Here is a 21,303-nt window from a genome sequence, read left to right as displayed (position 1 = left end):
TTTCACAAAATGAATCACCGGCAAGCGCTTGTCTTCTTCTACGCTGCTGTCATGGGTGGTGTGCTGTGATTGGACGGCAGCACGCAGCAGCGTAGAAGAAGACAAGCGGCAAATTAAATAGAAAACCTTCGGTACCATGGAAAAACGGGTACCGTAGCAATGTAAGTACCGAATTAGTACCGAAGTACCAAGTACCGTAATAAGCCTAATGTACACACACACACAGAGGGTTAGCCGTGTGTACACACACACAGACTCTCTGTCTCTCCTCCCTCTCATGTGCTGTGTGGTCAGGTGGTCTCTCCTCCCTCTCATGCTGTGCTGTGTGGTCAGGTGTTCTCCTCCTCTCATGCTGTGCTGTGTGGTCAGGTGGTCTCTCCTCTCATGCTGTGCTGTGTGGTCAGGTGGTCTCTCCTCCCTCTCATGCTGTGCTGTGTGGTCAGGTGGGCGGGAGCTGGCAGTGGGACGCTGTGTCTCTCCTGAAGGAGCTGCTGCTCAGCCGCTGGGTGGACGTGCAGGTCAAGGTGCTGTGAGCCCTGCGCACACACACACACACACACACACTCACACACACTCACACACACTCCACCTGCTGTTTCTCAGCTCACTGACCTGTTGAAACACGTGTGTGTGTGTGTGTGTGTGTGTGTGTGTCAGGAGCTGCCCGGGGACCCGCGGGGCATTGTGACACTGCAGGTGTTTCTGGACGGTCTGATGCTGAGCAGGGTCATGGTGCACCACCAGCACGCCACCATGGACCCGGCCGCCGCCATGGGCCAGGTGGGAACTGTCTGTGTGTGTGTGTCCTGTCTGCGTGTATATGTGTGTTTGTCCTGTTTGTGTGTGTGGCATGTGTGTGTCCTGTGTGTGTGTGTCCTGTGTGTGTGTGTCCTGTTTGTGTGTGTGACCTGTCTGCATGCGTGTGTGTGTGTCCGTCTGTCCTCTCCTGACCTACGCTTCTTCAAACAAAGGGTCCCGCAGGTTTAAAGCTCTTAGTGGCCGTGGCTTTAGAAATGTCACATCAGTTTTCATGTGCTTGTGGCTCCAGTATTGATAAGGGTCACAGTTTGTAAATGGTTGAATGTGAGATGACATTTTACTACCTGTATTTACCTGTGTGTGTGTGATGACATTTTACTACCTGTATTTACCTGTGTGTGTGTGTGTGTGTGTGTGTGTGTGTGTGTGTGTGTGTGTGTGTGTGTGTGTGTGTGTGTGTGTGTGTGTGTGTGTGTGTGTGTGTGTGTGTGTGTGTGTGTGTGTGTGTGTGTGTGTGTGTGTGTAGGAACATGTCATGTCCCGCGCCCCACACCTGGACGGCTGGGATATAGACACAAAGGTACAACACCTGAACATTTCAAGGAGGCTTTTTGTCATTATGTACAAGACACAGATAGCATGTATAATGAAAAGCTCATCCAGCTACCCAGTCAGCAGACCGCACACAACAGGGATGGAAGGGTTTAGATTTGATTGGTCAGGCTCTCATCACCTGAGATAAACATGTTGTCATCTAAGGATTAGATACGAGTCTGTCTTCACTCTTCTGTCGAGGTAGGGCCTGGAGGAGTTGGTGCCTGGGTTAGGGTTAGTGTTGGGTATGAGGTTGTCTGTGTGTGTGTGTGTGTGTGTGTGTGTGTGTGTGTGTGTGTGTGTGTGTGTGTGTGTGTGTGTGTGTGTGTGTGTGTGTGTGTGTGTGTGTGTGTGTGTGTGTGTGTGTGTGTGTGTGTGTGTGTGTGTGTGTGTGTGCAGGGTGTCGGGGATCAGGAGATGGTGTTGGAGGTGTTCTCCTACCCCCGCCTGCCTGAGAAGGGAGAACGCTTCCGGGTCCAGATCACACACCTGCGCACCCCCAACGAGGTACGACCAGCCCAGCGCCAGCCTGGTCACGTCTGGTCATCAGCAGACTGCTCACCCTCCCGGCTGGTTCAGGCATCATCTGTCCCATCCCTAGTTTCATATAAGGTTTCTCATGATCACTGTGCAGAGAGATCACATTATTCACAGGAGTTGGTCTTTCTGTGTGTGTGTGTGTGTGTGTGTGCGCGTGTGTGTGTGTGTGTGTGTGTGCGTGCGTGTGTGTGTGTGTTTCCAGGTGTTCCTGTCCCCTCTGGAGGTGGATGTTGACGAGGGGGAGGAGAGCCTTGAGGAGGTTCTGAACCGGGTCAATGACCACATCACGGACCTGCCAGAGCTCTCTGACTTCCCCAGAGGTAGATCCTCTAACAATAATGCAGCTACACTCATTTCTGGTCTGAGATTATATTATACTTTGGATGATCATTGTCATTCCCAGGTTGATAAATACTTGGCTTCAAATTAGGATCAAGTGATCAGATTGATTGATCCTAGTGCATGTGTGTAGTTTTCACTGAGTGCCTGCGTGCTCCCCAGAGGGTCCGTGTCTGGCGCAGTACAGCGATGGGAAGTTCTACCGGGCCAAGCTGCTGGGCTTCGCTGGCCTCAACCCGGTCCAGCTTCTGATCCGACATGTGGACTTCGGGTCTGACGACACCCTTCCCACCAACAAGTAAGACTCCCCAATGTAGAAACCATCATTACATGTCTGCTTTCTTTTTTTCTTTCCCTCAGCACAACCACAAGAGAAAACATACAGAAATGTACATACATTCTCACAGCCATACACAAAAAAAAAAAAAAAAAAAAAAAACACAAAACGTCAAACAAACATTAAAGGTGTCCTATTATGCTGATTTGAACAATTCAATAAGTCTTTAGGGTCCCCAAAACATGTCTGAGTATTTTTGCTGAAAATACCACTCTAGAATAAGTGTTCTAGCATGCCTCTATACCCTTCTGTTGACCACGAGATCAGATTGAGTGCTTTTTTTATATGCAAATGAGCTGAGCTAAGAGCAAGTCGGCAGGGTAGAGAACGAGGGCTGTTGACGGCGCTATGCTACCTCAAATATAGCTGGCTAGCCTGGACCATCCACACTCGATGCCACTGTGACACATTTCATTGTCCTCTCTCCCTGGGTAAACATGATAGCGTTAGTGCCCATGTTATTATCTCCACGGTTGCACGCTGTTACCTCTAGCTACATTCGCTAGCTAGACACCACCAGGCTATATGACACCATTCGACTACAAACAATAAAAAGCTAGATTCTGTAGGCCGAGGAGAATCCAATGATGTCCACTTCTTAACATTTGATCATTTTTAATGACTGCTCGATGAACTAGAAATCTACCAATTTCATTCCACTAACGTTACTCTAACATATGATGAGACGAGCATCCGGGTTGAGGCAAAAGGGGAGTTTGTTTGTGTTAGCTAGCTAGCGTTAGTACTATATGCAAACAAACACTGCATAATTACTTACAGTTTCTGCATAATTTCCACGTACAGTTGGTATTGCTTGATTATTCAGAAAGAGTTTATCTGAAAATCCTGCATTGTACTGACCCAGGTTGGAAAAGCAATCGGGCAAAAAATGGTTAGCACACACTGCCAGTGTTTTGCCAATTTCAACGAGAATGTTGCCATCAAAAATAATGTATCCACTCGGCTCTGCTGTCCTTTAAGGTTAGGAGACGATCTGTGCTGCTTAGTTCATCCAAGAACAGAGCGCTTTCTGTGCAAAGATATATGCTAGCTAGCGGGACCTGCAAATAATGTCTCTATAGCCAGGTAAACAAACGCAGGTGATTGGAGGTATTCAGATGGGGGTGGAATTGTTATAATAGGTCCCCCGACTGTGACGTAGAGTGACACGGGAGATTTGAACAGCTTGCTGGGACTTTTTTTTCTAGTGTTTTCATTTCGGCTGACCGCAACAAAATGACTGGGTTGTTTCACTTACGAGGCCCATCAGAGACTCAAATCTACATGCAAAAACAATGAAAAAGTTAGTTTTGCAAACGTGGACCCTTTTAATCAAACTCCCATGAAGTCCTCCATTTCTCTCTCCCATCCCCCTCCCATCCAGGAGCCCCATGATCAGATATAACTTGTTTTATTTCTCAAGCACCTTTCATTGTGAGACACTCAGTGATGATAAAAAATACCAAATATAGATAACAAATCAGTGAGTAACTTTTAACATAGGTAGTCAGTCTACTGTACCACTATTCGCCAGAACTCACAAGTGCATCTCCTTTAACAACAAGTGACTAAGTATATATGTACTGTACACCAGAGGAGGCTCGTCCATTGAGGTAGGGGAGGACAGTCCTCCTCAGTTTTTGGAGAGAAGAGAGGGATTAAAATATAAATATATTAATTTATTTATTTATAATTAATATTTAATATCTCAGTTTTGTTCATAAAGCAGGTTTTCCCTATGGATAAAAACCCATTATTGAAATTCTAAAGCTCCAACAGTGACATCTATAACATGCAGCTGGAGGACCCATAGATATCTATGGAAGGGAGGAATGCCTCCCTTGGGCGTGTCCCTTAGAGGTCTATCAATAAATGCCATTTTTTCATGCTAATTTGTGATTGGCCAAAACGCTGAAAATTTACCGCAAGGGAAGACGGTACTCTGAACAGGATTTAATGATTGACATTGTGTTAGTCCAATTACATTCCAGATTCCTGATTTACCACAGTGAAGGCTGATTGAGTCGGCGTTGATGTCTGTGTTTCTCTTCCCTGTGCCATTGGAGACTTTTTGTGTGTTCGTAGCTCCATAATATAATACATCCGAAAGTATTATGGGACATAATACATCAAACTGTTCGTCTATTTGTCTTGATTCTAGCCATCTAAATATCTAAGATGACATAAATACTTTTTGAGCTAGAGCTGCCTGAACATGACAGTTCCACTGGCTGGCTATAGCCGGTAACGTTAGCTACGAGGTGCACGTCAGGCTACGGCATAGGCAGGCGCACAGATTGGCTGGAGGCGCAAACTGTCGGCAACTCGTCCAAAACATTTCTAGAGACTGGGTCGCAACACCGGATCGGAGAAATGCACTGAACAGCCTGGCTCCTGCTTGTGTGAGAATTGATCACTTTGCAGTGCTTATTCCTCATCCAGTGATGGATGGGTGGATGGAAAACTTTCAACTGAATGTTCATATTGTTCTGATAATTGTAGGCTATAGCCAGGGTTGGGGAGTAACGGATTACATGTAACGCCGTTACGTAATCAGATTACAAAAAAACTAACTGTAATCCGTTACAGTACAATTTAAAATATGTAATCTAGATTACAGTTACATTTGCTTATTAGCGGGGATTACAGGCGTGATTACAATCACCCCTCGCCTCATCAGTTTTACAAAATAGCTTTAAAAAAGAAAAAGAAGTAGTAGCAGGCTAAAACCAATTGCACGCAGCGCGCCAACAAGTTTCCCACTGATGTGCTCGTTGGACCACAGCTGCCAGACAGACAGCGAGCAGCACGGGCATCATGGCAGAAATACCGCAATGTGCATTAAAATCCTGGAAATACCAGCATTATTTTTATTTACCTGTCACAGAACAACAACAATATTACAGCACAGTGTAAACTATGCCTCCCAGCCAACAAAACCCTCTCGACGGCCAAGGACTCAACGTCCAACCTGAAAGAGCATTTGCAGGTAAGTTAACGTTAGCTAATGTCAAACGTTAGGGTAGCTAACGTTAACCTTACTTCCACTGACAGCTAAATTAGTTAGCAGTAGGCTTCTACGGTAAAACACTAATGTTCAACCAGAAAACCAGACCTAAGCGCCCATTCAGATTATTTTCACTCAATAGTGCCTGTCGGCGTTATTCAAGAGCTATAACTAACTGCCTGGGAAAACTGGTCAGTGGGTGCTTTATCCAAAATATATAAGGCTGTGTGTCCACTGGCAAGCTGTATAGCTGAATAGCGTCAATCACAGCTGCTTAGAATGCTTAAGAGCTGGCTCCGATGTTTACACCTAACATTAGCTACAACAAGTGTCGTGTTTTGCAGACTGCAATTAACTAGCCAAGGCAAGATGACACGCACCCTAACCTCTTGGCATTAACCCTTGCTCTAACTGGGCGGGCGCTGGGCAACTGCTGTTTAGCTATGTTGTCAGCTCTATAACACAGAAAAATAATAAATAATGTAGGATTTCTGGTGAAATACACAGTACATTTTATATCTGGTGAAATACACAGTACATTTTATTTAAAGTAATCCAAAAGTAACAAAGTAATCCCTTACTTTACTTTTAAATTGTGGTAATCGGATTACGTTACTGACTACAATTTTTCACAACTAACTTGTAACTGTAAGGGATTGCTTTTTAAAAGTAACCTTCCCAACCCTGGCTATAGCAACATAAGAGTGGCAGCTTTGACAGCAACCCAAATGAGCTAATCCCATAGCTGTACCATTGCTAGCTAGCCATGAGCGAACTGTTGGATACTGCATTTGCTGTGCAACGTATTCCATTGTCCAGTTGTCGAATCTATTTGCCAACAAACTGTTTGAGAGCCAGCACACCTCAGTGTCCCCAAATCAAAAAAAAAAATCATATATCATCTAACCTCTCCAGCACCTCACCAATATCAATTATTTTCTCTCTTTAGAGAACAACTATTGCTTACAATGTTTTGTTTTGTAATATTTTATCATGAATATGATAAATAAATGCTGCATGTAAAGAAAGTGTTATTCAGTTTTTCATATGCGAAAATTGACTGTAAATCCACTTTAAAGCTGATATTTCAAATAATAACTGACTGAGGGAAAGTGCCCCCCGGCGCCCATGGGCGGTTCGCCTCTTCCTCCTGTCCTCAGTTTTTTGAGTCACCAGTCGCCACTGATGTCTACTGTATGAAATGACCAAAGAATGTACATACTATACATTTAATATTCCAAGTAACTTGGACCAGCAGGTAATATTTTTGTGCTTTGGCATAATGTAATCTTGCAGTAGAAAGCTTCAGCTGTACAGTATCTGGGTAAGAAGAAAGCCTGCGACAAACTGGTTTTGCAAAAAGGGCGCACAACAAAAAGTGACGAGCTCCAGGTGCTGGACAGAAGAACAAGTAGATTATAAACACAATCCTCGCACTAGATGCTCCCATGAGACAAACTACCATGTTTTAGCAGCTGTGAGGCTAGTTAATCAGAAGCATGGATAGCCCCATAGACGTGTCCTATCATGTGTGCCCCCCCCTCCCAGGCTGCGTCAGATCCCGCCCCCCCTGCTGGGGTTCCCGTGTCAGGCCATCAAGGTGCGCGTGGCCGGGCTCCGCCCCCCCCAGAGGGACCAGGAGGAGGAGCGGCTGTCCTACCGCCCAGAGTGGAGCATGAGGGCGGTTCTGGAGATGACCGACCTTCTGCACAGAGACATCACCGCCTCTGTGACGGTCCGTCCTACCCGTCGCCATGGTTACACTGACACATACCACACAAATTAATGACCACAGCAACTGAACCACCGTGGTCATTCCAGCTCTGTTTAGATTGATTTGATTTCTCCACAGCATTTCCATCAGGCAGACCTGATAATTAATAGCCATCTGTGTTGTTCCCTGTCCCAGGCCACGGAGCCGGAGCTGTCCATGTACTTGTATGACGCAGGCGGGGCGTTGGTGCAGCTCCCCCTGCTGTACAAAGGCCTGGCAGACGTGGACTGAGGCCAGACTCCATCGCCTGGACAGATGGAAGGCGCTTTGTTTTTTGCTGCTTTTGATGACGTGTAGCATTATCTGGCTTTGGTTCCTCTAGAGTTCAACCAGACCTGCTGAGGTCTCTGTTCTGCTTTCCATCCCTGTTTACTTTCATGTTCAAGAGGTTTGTATTTTGGTTATTCTTTCCCTGAACAGGCTCATCTTTGCTTTGTACTTTATCTTTATTATGTTAAATCCTTCGGGTACTGCGTTTATTAAACTGGTCCAGTTGACGTACACCTGCTGGTCTGTGATTACATCACTTCACATTTACAAGACACCCTCACAAACACAGTACATCAGACAATTAGATGATTTATTTTACAAGAACATGTACAAAATGTACAATCGGCAATAAATGTACAATCGGCAATAAAAAGAAAATAAATATGTATTGGACATTTATACAAATAAAAATGGCTACACAGTCACTGCATTCAACTCCCACTCTTGAAACCCACACACAAATTGAGGGCCAGTCCCACTCTTGAAAACCACACACAAATTGAGGGCCAGTCCCAGCAGACATGTCTTGTGACGAGCAGCGCAGCGTAGTTGGGGGTTACCGCGCGGTCAGCAGGCGCGTAGCGGTCCTAGGCTCCGCTGTCCTGGACCACGTTGCCGTCCTTGTCCTTCACTCTGATTCGTCCAGTGGGGTAGCGGGTCTCCTGGCGGCCGTCGGTGTAGACGGTCTTGACCGTGCCGTCGGGGTACTCCCTCCTCTTGTAGCCGGCCGTGTGGACCTCCCTCTGGCCCGTGTTGAACTGGATCTCCTTACTGCCGTCCCTGGGGACCAGGAAGGACAGGGTCAACATCCCTGATACAGTTAACAGCATTGACTACACGGCTTATTTAATAAAGTTGACCAAAAGAGGTTCTCTTAAGCATCAACACTTGTGATATCCTCATGTTGGTATGAGCCCTACGTGTTGAGCAGGGCTGTCTGGACCTACGTGTTGAGCAGGACGATGGTGCCGTCCGTCAGCACCGTCTCCTCCCTGCCGTCGGGGAACAGGTTCTTCAGCGTCTGGTCCGGGAACGTGATCTCCTTCCCACCGTCGGGGAAATGCTTCTCTGCAGAGGAAACAACCTCCCATCAGTGATTCAATACAGTCATGATGACATTTCTAAACATAACCGCTCCATATCTCCAGTCCCTCGCTTCAGGGAGGCGGGACTGAGTTTCTCTCACTCACCCACGTTAGCCAATCAAATACTTTTGAGAAAGTCTGATAATTGCTCTACCACCGTTTTGGTCATACAATGGATGTGGATGGGCATCTTGAAAAATCATTCAAAAACATGTTAAACTCTCGATTTCAAAGACAAGAAACACACCTAGGTGTTAGTTGGCGTTCTGACGTATAATTTGCCATAAAGTAAGATTCTAGTTCATCTGGAAAGGCTTTTTTAAATATTTAGCATAGAACTATTTAGTCGCAGCACATACGTGTGTAAACTTCCGCAAACTAGGTAGCCTAGCAACATAAACAATAGCTACCGTAAGTAGTTCCACTTCCTGAATCCCCTCTGCGGATTGATCTACACATCTACAACGGTCGCGTCAATACAAGTCAATGGATTTCATAAAATGATCAATAAAACCCTACAGGATTCATACTTTGCGGCAAATTTGATGTCAGAACTCTAACGGACACCAATTACCCCCTTGGTGAGCTTCTTGTCTTTGAAATAGAGTTTAACATGTTTTCGAATGATTTTTCAAGATGCCCATCCACATCCATTGTATGACCAAAACGGTGGTAGAGCAATTATCAACTTTCTCGAAAATGTTTCAACGTTTTGATCTGAACCATTGTATATGATCATAAGTAACCTTAAAACAGGGCTAAACATGCATTTTCCCTTTACTACTCCTTTAACCTTAGCGCTCGAAGAATGCAATTTTCTGATTTATTTTAAGTTAATTGTAAACGAGACACATTACATTGTATTTAGAGGCTACAAAGTTCATTATTCATTAGGTCGTACTCAGACGAGCTTGACAGCGAAGTAATGGAATTGTCCTTTAATAAACCAGGCTCTGACCCTGGTGTTCAGGGTGAGTGACGAGGCAGGTCTCTCCTTTAATAAACCAGGCTCTGACACTGGTGTTCAGGGTGAGTGACGAGGCAGGTCTCTCCTTTAACAAACCAGGCTCTGACCTTGGTGTTCAGGGTGAGTGACGAGGCAGGTCTCTCCTTTAATAAACCAGGCTCTGACCCTGGTGTTCAGGGTGAGTGACGAGGCAGGTCTCTCCTTTAACAAACCAGGCTCTGACCCTGGTGTTCAGGGTGAGTGACGAGGCAGGTCTCTCCTTTAATAAACCAGGCTCTGACCCTGGTGTTCAGGGTGAGTGACGAGGCAGGTCTCTCCTTTAATAAACCAGGCTCTGACCCTGGTGTTCAGGGTGAGTGACGAGGCAGGTCTCTCCTTTAACAAACCAGGCTCTGACCCTGGTGTTCAGGGTGAGTGACGAGGCAGGTCTCTCCTTTAATAAACCAGGCTCTGACACTGGTATTCAGGGTGAGTGACGAGGCAGGTCTCTCCTTTAATAAACCAGGCTCTGACCCTGGTGTTCAGGGTGAGTGACGAGGCAGGTCTCTCCTTTAATAAACCAGGCTCTGACACTGGTGTTCAGGCAGCCCTCACCAGTCTGGTTGTTGGGGAACTGCAGGACCTGAATGCCGTCAGGATACGTGGTGTGGGTGGTCTGGGCGTCGGCATAGTAGTAGATCTGTCAGAGGAGATGACGCTACTGAAGAAAACATTCACTCGACTAATCACTTGTCTGATCAACATTGTGGACATTAGATGTTTTGTAAAAAAAAAATAAGCATGTTGTTCATCTCTCACCACCCTCTGGTCGGCCATGACCTGCTTGATGTCCCCATTGAAGAAGGAGACTTTGGCCGTCTGGCCGTCAGCTGACACTTCCTTCCTGGTGCCGTTGGGGAAGACGATGAGTCGACCGCCACATGCTAGCACCCTCTCTGTCTGAGAGAACACACGCCACACATGCCCCCAGTCAAAACAAGGACACTTTCTATGTAAATGTCCACAATAAAAGGGAGACCCCAGTCTCAATGAACCCTCTGCAAAAGTTAAATGAATGATGGATAGTAGGCAATGTTTTGAACCTCTGGCCTTTCAAAACATACTACCCTGACTACATATCTAATGTGTAAGGCCTCATGACATAATACCCTGACTACATATCTAATGTGTAAGGCCTCATAACATACTACCCTTAATACATATCTAATGTGTAAGGCCTCATAACATAATACCCTGACTACATATCTAATGTGTAAGGCCTCATAACATACTACCCTGACTACATATCTAATGTGTAAGGCCTCATAACATACTACCCTGACTACATATCTAATGTGTAAGGCCTCATAACATACTACCCTGACTACATGTCTAATGTGTAAGGCCTCATACTACCCTGACTACATATCTAATGTGTAAGGCCTCATAATACCCTGACTACATGTCTAATGTGTAAGGCCTCATAAGGCACTATGGGACTGCGCTCTAGATCTCTGGCCAGAACTACACCCTACACAATATTGAAACCGCGTTCTACCAGTCTGTTGTTCTACCAGTCTGTTCTACCAGTCTGTTGTTCTACCAGTCTGTTCTACCAGTCAGGTGCTCAGTCCCAGTCTGAACCTGCTCCGGTGCTCAGTCCCAGAGCGCTGCGGTGCTCAGTCCCAGAGCGCTGCCGGAGGTTCTTCGCACCGCGCTGCTGACTGTCCAGTGCATCCCTGACCGGCTGGACACTACGGACCTGAGCTAGCTGGGAGGGGCACTGCTAAGGGTGCTTGGACAGGATTTGTTCATCTATTGTATTGGAACATTTATATCTAGTCTGAATTGTGTTACTTTGTTGTCCTTTGATGCTGTAACAGTGCATTTTCCCCCCTGGCATCAATAACATACCTACTACTACTACAATGCTTCTCACCTTTCCATCAGGGTGTGTGATGACCTCCTGACTGGACTCCTGCTGCTGGGCCTTTCTTAGCTCCGCCTCCGTCTTCACACCTCCAGCCCTCTGCTGATTAAGACACCGACCTCTTTCACTTGACTGCAGTATTTGATGTGGTATGCTCAGCGAGCATTCTTAGGAGGCATGTCTGTGTGTGTTACTCACAGGGGATGGGTTGTGAGAGTGCTCCTGGCTGGGCAGTGAGTCCTGACCCCTGCTCCCAGTCTGTGGTCTCTCCTCGGGGGTTATGGTTGGGGTTGGGCCTGGTACTGGAGATGGGCCCGACCCCTTCAGACTGCTGGTACCTGTAGTGAGTGGACTGCCCCCCGTAGGGCTCCCTCTAGTGGACGTGCAGCTCAGAGGCCGGCTCCTCTCCATCTCAGGTGGACTCTGAACACAGAACAGAAGACAGACGACAACCATGATCTATGGAGCTCAACTATAACAGTAACTCACTATGGCACCCTGGTCAGTGGTCAGTTGAGGAGGAGGAGGGAGGAAAGAAAAAAAAGGAGTGACTGAATTCAAGACCCTGAAAGCTGGGGTCGATTTCAGCTCCACACTTGATGGAACCGAGCTGAAGAACCGAGCTGAAGAACACTCACAGAAAACGTGACCACTCTGGTCCTGAGAGCAGCGCCGCCGGGTCCCCCGGACTCCCTGCCCCTCCTCTCCTTCTCCTCCTTCTCTCCGTCCGGCTGGCTCCTCCTCCAGGTGCTGAGGCGGAGCTTCTCCAGGGTGCGGACCTCGTCCCTGAGGGCGGTGTTGTCGGCGCTGAGCGCGTCCATCTGCTGGCGCAGCCGGCTGATTGAGGAGGACCAGCGGCTCTCCCTGCTCCGCAGCTCCTCCTGCAGGGAGCTCAGCTGCTGCTTCAGAGACTGGGGAGAAGGGGAGGTGCTCATTACTCCTGCCATCAGAGGGGGAGGTGCTCATTACTCCTGCCATCAGAGGGGGAGGTGCTCATTACTCCTGCCATCAGAGGGGGAGGTGCTCATTACTCCTGCCATCAGAGGGGGAGGTGCTCATTACTCCTATCAGAGGGGGAGGTGCTCATTACTCCTACCAGAGAGGGAGGTGCTCATTACTCCTATCAGAGGGGGAGGTGCTCATTACTCCTATCAGAGGGGGAGGTGCTCATTACTCCTGCCATCACTCTCAGGTCTGCCCTGTCCAGGTAGTGAAAGATTCATGTTGTACTGACTCCGTGTACAAGAAGGCACAACAACGCCTGTTCCTGCTGAGGAAAATCAGGAGCTTTGATGTCAGGAAGGACATTTTGAAGCAATACATCGCGTTTTCTCGGAACTGCGCCCCCACAGGCTCTGCGAGTAAGTGCACTGTCGTAAAGTTATACGATTGTCTTTTTCTGGCTTCCTCTGTGATGTTTCACTTTGGTTTTCTTACCTCCACCATATCATTGAGCTAAAAAACGCATGATATCCATAGACGCCGGAATAGTTAGTTACTACTGTGTTGTTTAAGCACAACGTTGTGCATGCGCACTTCGACTGAATGCTGCGTCCCGGGGGCGCGAGTTTTAAAAGGTAATAAATGTCAATGTATTATCTTTCTGAGTAGACTATTTGGACGATTCAGCTTACTTTTAGTAAATCTAATTGGAGAATTAGCACCACACATGTTTGTAAAGGTCCAAATATCGCGATGTATTGCTTTAACAGCTGTGTACAAATCACTCATTGAATCTGTACTTACCTTCAACATCACATCCTGGTTCAACTCCACCTCTGTTAAGAACAAATCCAAGCTTTCCCGGATCATCAACCAAGCAAGTAAAATAACCGGCAATACCCAAACTCAACTATCAGTACCCCATACCCAAGCAGTCAGAAGGAAAGCTAACATTACAGGATCCCACTCACCCCCTGCACAAGTCATTCCAGCTATTGCCATCAGGCCGCCGCTATAGAGTCCCCCTGGCCAAGAAAACCTTTACCAAAACTCCTTTATTCCCACTGCCATTAACATTTTAAACAATGAGAAAGGACAATGACACACGCACTATGCCACTTTGCACATGATAGTAGTCTAGTATCATGCTCTATTTGTAATGATTCTCTGTGCTGGTTTTAGGGATGTACTGAATGTTCTTGAGTCGTGTTGTGTTCGTGTTGATTGTTGAGCCTAAGATGTCCAAGACGATTTTCTGTCACGACAGACTACGTTTTCTGAATCTGAATCACTGCATATTTATCTCTCTTTGTACATTCACTCTGGTTGTGTGTGATGGCGCAAGATTATTTAACGCATGTGTTGCACACGTACGTGTGTGTGTGTGTGATGTTATTACCTGGATCTCCTGGCGCTCCCTCTTGTCCGGGAGGGCTCTGGCTGCGGAGGCGTGCTTCTCAAACACCTTGCGTTCCCTCTGCAGCTTTCTGGTCTCCTCCTTCTTCAGCTCCTCCAACTGGCTCAGCTCCTCCCCCCTTCTCTGCTCAAACTCCGCCCTCTCCTTCCTGACAACATCATCACGTCAACTCTGATGCATTTCTGATGTAGAGACTTTTTATTATTATTATTATTATTACACTGTGCCTCTTTTTGGAGAATGGCCCAGTCAGGCACTGTCTACATATTTAATTGATCAAACATTTCAATCAACTCTTTAGAAAGTACAATATTTCCCTCAGATGTCTGACAGCACTATATGAGGCCAGATCCTCACACCAGACCCATCAGACCAGAATAGACGAGGCCAGATCCTCACACCAGACCCATCAGACCAGAATAGACGAGGCCAGATCCTCAGAGTTCTGTAGGACTATATGTGGCCGGACAGGACCAGGCCAGATTGTTACCGGAGGCTCTCCTGGTTCCTCTCGTTGTCCTGTCTGAGTTTGGTCAGGGCGGCGTTCTCCTTCCTGAAGCGCTCGATCTCCATCTCCAGCTCCACCAAGCGCTCCCTCAGCTGCCGGGACTGCTGCGCCTGCCGGCCTGCAGGGGGCAGTACGACCCACACACACAACTTAACAATGATGTGCTAGCTACAACTTTCTACGTTTAGTGCTCTCTGGTCTCTTTCTACGTTTAGTGCTCTCTGGTCTCTCGTTAGTGCTCATCTAGTTAGTGCTCACCTGATGCCTCCTCTGTCCTCTGGTCCATTGGAGGAGGGGGAGCAGCTGGTTGGGCTTTGGGCTTCAGCGAGGGGAACAGCCTGGCCATGAGCTGGGAGGTGGGGGGAGGGTCTTGCTCCTGGTTGGCTGCACTGACAGCTCCACCCTTATCCAGCTGCGTCCCTTTGGCTGCAGCCACTTTCCTCTTCAGAGTTCTCTCCGTCGGGGTGAGGTCATCTGCTCTCGCCATAGGAGCCAAGCTTCCCCTCCTGCTGTCATCGTGGACGCCGCCAGCCTCTTCCAGATCATTCCACGTGTCGTCGTCATCAAACACCAGTTGACCCTGGCGCTGCTCGTCACCCTCCATCAGGGTGGAGTCGTCAGGGCTGGAGTCCCCGGCCTGCTCTGCCCCAGAGCCCTCCTCTCCGTCTCCGTCCTGATACGGCCGCCTGTCGTAGGGGGGGTTGGATGTGGAGAAGCAGAGGCTGCTGGGGAACGCCTGATTGCCCTCAGCCCCGAATTCTGAGCTGCTTTGAAACGAGATGTCAAAGGCGTCTGGCCTGCTTTCTCTCTCGTTGTCTGGCCTGCTTTCTCTCTCCTCATCGTCTCCCTCATCTTCGTGGTCATCACGGTCTTTGCCTCTCCTCTTCAGCAGGTCCTCCCTGGCCTCAGAGGAACCCCTCTGGTTCACCCCCCCAGCCGGAGCTGGTTCAGGGGGCGAGGGTCTGGGGGATTTGATGGGTGTGGAGGAGAGCCTCCGTGGATGTCGCCCCCCGCTGCCCAGGAGGGGGCTGTGTTGCTGCTTGTCGAGCTGCAGCACCTTCTGGACGAACGAGCTGTTGGAGGAGAAGGAGAGCTCGTCGGCCGCCTGCTCCAGCAGCTCGAACTCGCCCAGCTCCATGCTCTCCTTCTGCCGATCGCTGTCCCAGCGCTGCAGCTTCTCCTGAAACGACAGCTCAAAGGAATATGCCGGAATTCCCCCCAAAACTGGTTTCCCCCCTGACACATCTCTTCTTGAAGAACCCTCCGCTCTCTTCTGAGCTCCGTTGACACCGTTCAGCCCTGCCTGCTTGGCTCCAGCCCTGGGGGGCATGTTCCCTGTCCTGGTTATAGTCACAGCTTGAGTGGACTGGCCTGTCTTCCTGCTACTGGGCTCCTTCAACAGTCCATGTTGATGTTGTCTGACTGCTGGGTCAGCCTGCTCAGCATCAGCGCCCTCAATGTTCTGTTTCTGGTGACTGCCCAGAACTCTGGTGAGCGCTGCCGCCGGCTGAGCAGCCCTGTTCTCTGGCCGGCTGCCCAGAGGAGGAGAGCAGGGGCCTCTGGGACAGTTCTCCTTGTTGAGCACGGCAGTCTTCCTCTGCACTGTGGGACGCTGGCTGACAGTGGTCTTCTGGCTGGTCTTCTGGCTGGTCTTCTGGCTGGTCCTGGCCTCCCTCATCCGGCGGGAGTTGATCTGGATCTGTGGTTGGGGCTTGGGGTCTGTTTGACCCCCTCTGTTGGGTGAGGAGGCTCTGCCTCTGTTGGTGAATCTGGACAGACCCTCCCCTCGCTTCAGAAATGCCCTTTTTGGATTGGTTTTCTTCCCCTCCGTTGATTCTTGGCTCTGCTGGGAAAGAAATGGTTTCTCCATGTTAATATTAGAATGAGGCAGAGAGCTTCACTATAACATTGCTCATTGCCTTTTTCCTTTGCTCGTTTGTTTGGGTTTTTCTCTATGATCTGAACAAGGAACCAGTGTTTCCTGTGGAATTGATCTCTTGGTGTGTTGGTGCCAAACCGAAGACAGACAAAATAAGGAGGATTTCTATACCAAAGCGGGGGTCTGGGCGTCCTTCCCCCCAAAAGTTTCAGACCTAGTTTCCTGTATTCTGGTAACTTTTAAAGAATGAAAATAACAAAATCGTGAGACATATATAATTGAAAAGTATACTGAAACAGCAATGTTTAGCCTGTCCCCTTCCTTCTCCTCTCTCTTCTCCTGCTCTCCTCTCAACAACCTCTATCCTCTCCTCTCTCAACTGTCCCTCAACTCTGTGCTGGTCCTGTCTTCTACCACAATCACTGACTTTTTTACATGGTTTACATAAATAATAGGCTAGATTAGGCTACGCTTAACTGATATTTCGTTGCATTTGCTGTTGCTTTGACTGGCACTTTTAGGTGGCTGGAGGAACATTAACGCAAGCTAGCGTCGTTAAACTTTCGGTTCAGCCAGCCAAAAAGACGGTCGCTCAATCAGTCAGTCAGGGCAGCGCCTCTGATTCGCATGTTGTAGTCTACTCGCGCTTATGGTGTGGGCGTCTCCTTGACAAATGATGCTTGCTGACTGACAGCAGCGCGTAAGAGGCTCCACTTCGGCTCCACTTCGGCTCAAACATAGGCTAGGCTACTGGGTGTAGCTCCACGTCGTGTTTCTAGACTGTATTTTTTAGATAACGTTACATATTTATCACACTTCAACTATAGGCTTTTTTTTACTTGTCCAATCAGACAACTGCATGAGGCACTTGCCTGAACAGAGTTTCAGTCCCTCGAGAAAAATGTGATGATGCGATCGCATAATTCATTCTGTTAATCAGGCAAAAGGCAGATTAAAAGGCAGATTATGCAAGGGTCACAATTTTAGAAAGAGCGCATTTTCACCGCGATAATCACTGAACTCCGTGCAAAAAACGTGGAATATGCGGGGCTCGCTTGATTTCATACTTCCCGCATTTTTCTGCTTTAAGTTTTAATGTTTTTCACCTCGTTTGTAGGGTTGCCACCTTCAATGGGGAAAAATAAGGGACACCTTGCCAGCAGTCCCATGCTCACGGAACACAAATCAAGCAGGGGTCTGGTGGTCCTCCCCCATGAGATTATGAGTGTCAGACATCTCATTCCCTGCATTCTAGTGAATTGCACCAATTTATGTTTAATGCATCAAAGTTCTCTGCTATTCTCATCATGAATGAAGGAAATAAATAGCCAATAAGAGTAGGCTAAAGCACAGCTGCATTGATTAGGCTATATTAAGGCAAATCAATAAACATCAGATCATAGACATGGGCAAAATGTTTGGTCTGATAAACTTGGAAATAGCAAATGACCTGGATGAATGCAGAGACCAGACATTGGCATAGGCTAATGGTTGTTTATAAGTTTCATCATCACTAAGTTTTAAGGCTGCCTTCAATCATGACGCTTGTCTATTACCGTACCTGGTCTAGGCACGCTCGCATAGGCTATGGTTTTGTTATTTCTCGTATCATTCCAAGCATGTGAAGACGTAGTAGTGTAGGCTATATGCATTAGAGTGGGGTGTGCACGAAAATACAGGACAGGTTCTCGCATATTCTCGCAAGTTCGCGCAACTTCAGAAAATCCCCGCATTTTCAACACATAAAATCACATAAAACCCCTGCATATTCCATTGCATAATCATGGATTTTTGCCCGCATAATCAAGGATTTTTGCCTGCGTTTATGTACAGCCCTGACTCTGGAGCAGTGCTGACCTGATGCTGCTGCCTCTGCTCCTCCTGCCTCAGCTGCTCCTCCAGGAGCTCCTCAAACGTCTGCTTCTGACCTCCGACCCCTGGGTGGATGGGCCTGGAGGGGATCAGCACAACCACGTCAGCCAAGCTTGTCTGTGCTGAGCATTCACTCAAAACACCTGAGGAGTGCGTGGTTGGTGTGTTTACCTGTCCTCTGAGTCTAGCTGAGTCTCATCTCCTCCATATGCTGAGGGATCCTCAGTCATAGAGCCAGCAGCCTGGGGAGACAGCGTGATGTCACCACCATGCCGGGCCTCTCCTCCTGGGCTCCACTCTCCTGTCCCTGCTGGGTCACATCAGCACTCACTCCTCCTGCATCTAAAACACAGCCGTTTTCCACTCATAGCAGTTCATTCATACTCTCTTGTTACCTGGTGTGTCCTGCCAGCCCTGCTCCTCTGCGTGGTTGCTGGACCTCGGCACCATCTTGAGGCCGTTCCCCTGCCTCCCCTCCTGGGGGGCGACAGACCCCGACGTGGGGCCCAGGGGGGCGCTCTGCAGGGCTGGGTGTGTGAGTGTGCTCTGCAGGGCTGGGTGTGTGAGTGTGCTCTGGAGGGCTGGGTGTGTGAGTGTGCTCCGGGGGGCTAGGTGTGTGAGTGTGCTCTGGGGGGCTGGGTGTGTGTGTGCGCTCTGCAGGGCTGGGTGTGTGAGTGTGCTCTGCAGGGCTGGGTATGTGTGTGTAGTGGGGCTGTGGGGGAGGGGGGAGCCCCCCTGGAGCGTGCTCTCCCCCCAGTCTGCTCCCGTCATCCTGGGACTCCCAGGGGAATCTGGGGGATATCAGAATCACATTCAAACAAGCCTCAGCCCGAAACTGATATACATTTATTTTAATGAAAAGGGGTGTGGTACATGGTAAATGGATGGCACGTATTTAGTGCTTTTATCCAAAGCGCTTTACAATGGCCTCTCATTCGCCCATTCACACACACATTCACACACCAATGGTGGCAGCGGCAATGCAAGGTGCCAGCCTGCTCATTGGGAGCAATTTGGGGTTCAGTGTCTTTGCCCAAGGGCACTTCGACATATGGACAGGAGGAGGAGGGATTCGAACCGCCGACCCTACGATCACTGGGACGACCCGCTCTACTGAGTCACAGCCACCCCCAATAGATCAACAAACATTGTAATCATTAGCAATGATGTATTACTGATATATTACTGATAAACAGCCAAACAGGCATCCAAATAGACTTCATTCTCAAGCTCATGTACATTAAAGGTACTGTATCAATCTGCTTTCCAGACCACTGGTGACGGATAGCTCAATGCACAAGACATGAGGTACTGGGACAGATGAGTTAGTGTGAGTAGTAGTACCTGGCTGGTTGCCATGCTGGTTGCCATGCACCATCCCCAGCAGACTCTGCTGTTCCTCCTGCAGACGCAGCAGCTCCTCCAGCTGGTGCGCCTTCAACTGCTCCTGCATGTGCTGCTGCCACTGCCTCAGCTGCAACACCAGGGGGCGGTATGATCACAGATACACAGCCACAGTTAGAATTCATGAATGAATACTGCATCATCAAGTTACAGCCTGGTTTAACGGCAGCAACATTTATTAGTTGAGACTATTAGCTGCAGGAAGCTATGTTCTCTCACCTGTAATGCATCATAATCTACACACCCAAACCACTCCAACTTCTCACCTGTTCAAGTTTGAGCATCAGGGGTATATCCTGAGACTGGTTGATTATCTCGTCCATACTGTCCATCTCTCCAAAGAGCCCCAGACGCTGACCAGACGATGGTTTGTCTGACAATATCCTTTCTTCTGAACGCTGGTTCAAGTCATTCCCAATCTCTGCTTGGACGAGGGCATGGACACTGCGGCAGCTGCTGCTGGATGTAGAAGCGGGGAGGGGAACGAACTGCGAGCCGAAGGAGTCGTCGGTGTCCCGCGACCCCCAGTTAGAGCTGTTCCTGAGAGACCCGACCAGGTCCGGGGAAGGGTTCAGGATCACTCCGGCGCGGGAGCTGGTGGGTATCCATCGGGCGAGGAAGTCTGGCTGGGACTGGGACTGGGACTGGGACTGCTGCAGCCCAGCTGGAGATGACATGACGGTCCTCTGGGCTAATACGGATTAGACAGATTTTAGAGCCATGTCAAGAAAGTCATAGTGTACCATTCTCTATCATTGTAATTGTTTTAAAGCAGCTACGAGTCATGACACACTGCTGCTCGACGGTTTAAAAGGACTGTTTGTTGGTGACAACACAGCACATTAGCAGTTAAGACTAGCTAAAGTTAACGGAACAGTTGGCTAACTTTAGCTGGGTAAACGTTAACGGTATTATTAGCTAGCTAATGTTAGCTTCCGCTGGAGCAGTACGACAAGAGTTTTTCGTAACTTGATCCTCTTTTGCACAACAAAAAGCTTGCTTGCTGGCAAGTCAACATCGACGCAAATGTTATCCATCCAGCTAGTTAGTAGTAACTGTGGGTCTTTGCCATGCTAGCTAGCTTTCTTACTGAGTGACTGCAGTGCATGTCTTGGGTGTGTAAACGCCCAAAACAAAGTTTTGATTCAAGTTGTTGGCAAAATAGAAAAAGTCGTTCTAATGTCATAATATCAATGTAAAAAATATCGAATACAAATTAGTTACCTTGTTTGGCGTCGACAAATCCAAGTATTCAGGGTATTTCAGGTTAATGTTTGACGAAAGACAAGTGGAAGTTTCGAAGCATACCGCCATATCAAAACAAAGCCCGCGAGAGAAGAAAATGCGTGATTTTTTTTACCAACCAACTTCTGCCATAACCACGCCCCCGCGAGTTTTCATTGGCTTAGGGTTAGGTTTAGGGTTAGGGTTAGGGTGTCCAATGAAAACTCGCGGGGGCGTGGTTATGGCAGAAGTTTGTTGGTAAAAAAAAGCACGCGAAGAAAATAGACAAATGTGCATTTTGGGTAACGTAGTTTTATCAAGTGTTGTAGTTGTATTTAATTAGTTATTGTCGCAGTAGATCGTACAATTTTGCATATAAATTATAATCGTATGGTTAGTCGCATTGTATATAATATTCTGGTAATATATTAATTACCGCAAACACTTTCAATTTTACATTAAAATAAAATTGAGCC

At 48.0% G+C, this 21,303-nt stretch overlaps 2 protein-coding genes across 2 annotated transcripts in view; one reads left to right on the top strand and one right to left on the bottom strand.

Moving 5' to 3' along the window:
* The window catches only part of rnf17 (ring finger protein 17), a gene marked incomplete at both ends in the record, with an annotated part of 54,402 nt that extends 46,821 nt beyond the window's left edge, over positions 1 to 7,581 (top strand). Inside the window, 7 exons of the mRNA XM_084461454.1 lie at positions 444 to 524; positions 658 to 780; positions 1,753 to 1,860; positions 2,096 to 2,213; positions 2,395 to 2,530; positions 7,125 to 7,311; positions 7,486 to 7,581. Of these exons, the coding sequence (XP_084317580.1) occupies positions 444 to 524; positions 658 to 780; positions 1,753 to 1,860; positions 2,096 to 2,213; positions 2,395 to 2,530; positions 7,125 to 7,311; positions 7,486 to 7,581 (849 nt within the window). The remainder of the gene's footprint in view (positions 1 to 443; positions 525 to 657; positions 781 to 1,752; positions 1,861 to 2,095; positions 2,214 to 2,394; positions 2,531 to 7,124; positions 7,312 to 7,485) is intronic.
* A 458-nt stretch (positions 7,582 to 8,039) lies between these two features.
* cpap (centrosome assembly and centriole elongation protein) lies at positions 8,040 to 20,904 on the bottom strand. Its single transcript, XM_084461588.1, has 16 exons — positions 20,828 to 20,904; positions 19,870 to 20,294; positions 19,544 to 19,673; positions 18,595 to 18,990; positions 18,371 to 18,509; positions 18,185 to 18,278; positions 14,707 to 16,291; positions 14,431 to 14,566; positions 13,923 to 14,088; positions 12,220 to 12,492; positions 11,780 to 12,004; positions 11,591 to 11,683; positions 10,471 to 10,611; positions 10,267 to 10,351; positions 8,568 to 8,688; positions 8,040 to 8,400 (listed from the first exon to the last, which is right to left on the bottom strand). Exons 2-16 carry the CDS (start codon positions 20,278 to 20,280, stop codon positions 8,208 to 8,210), a joined length of 4,188 nt encoding a protein of 1,395 aa, XP_084317714.1. The 5' UTR covers positions 20,281 to 20,294; positions 20,828 to 20,904; the 3' UTR covers positions 8,040 to 8,207.
* Positions 20,905 to 21,303: the final 399 nt, after the last annotated feature.

Source organism: Borostomias antarcticus (assembly GCF_949987555.1).
Source record: "Borostomias antarcticus genome assembly, chromosome: 2".
Taxonomy (NCBI): domain Eukaryota; kingdom Metazoa; phylum Chordata; class Actinopteri; order Stomiiformes; family Stomiidae; genus Borostomias; species Borostomias antarcticus.
This window is presented reverse-complemented; position numbering and strand designations above follow the sequence as displayed.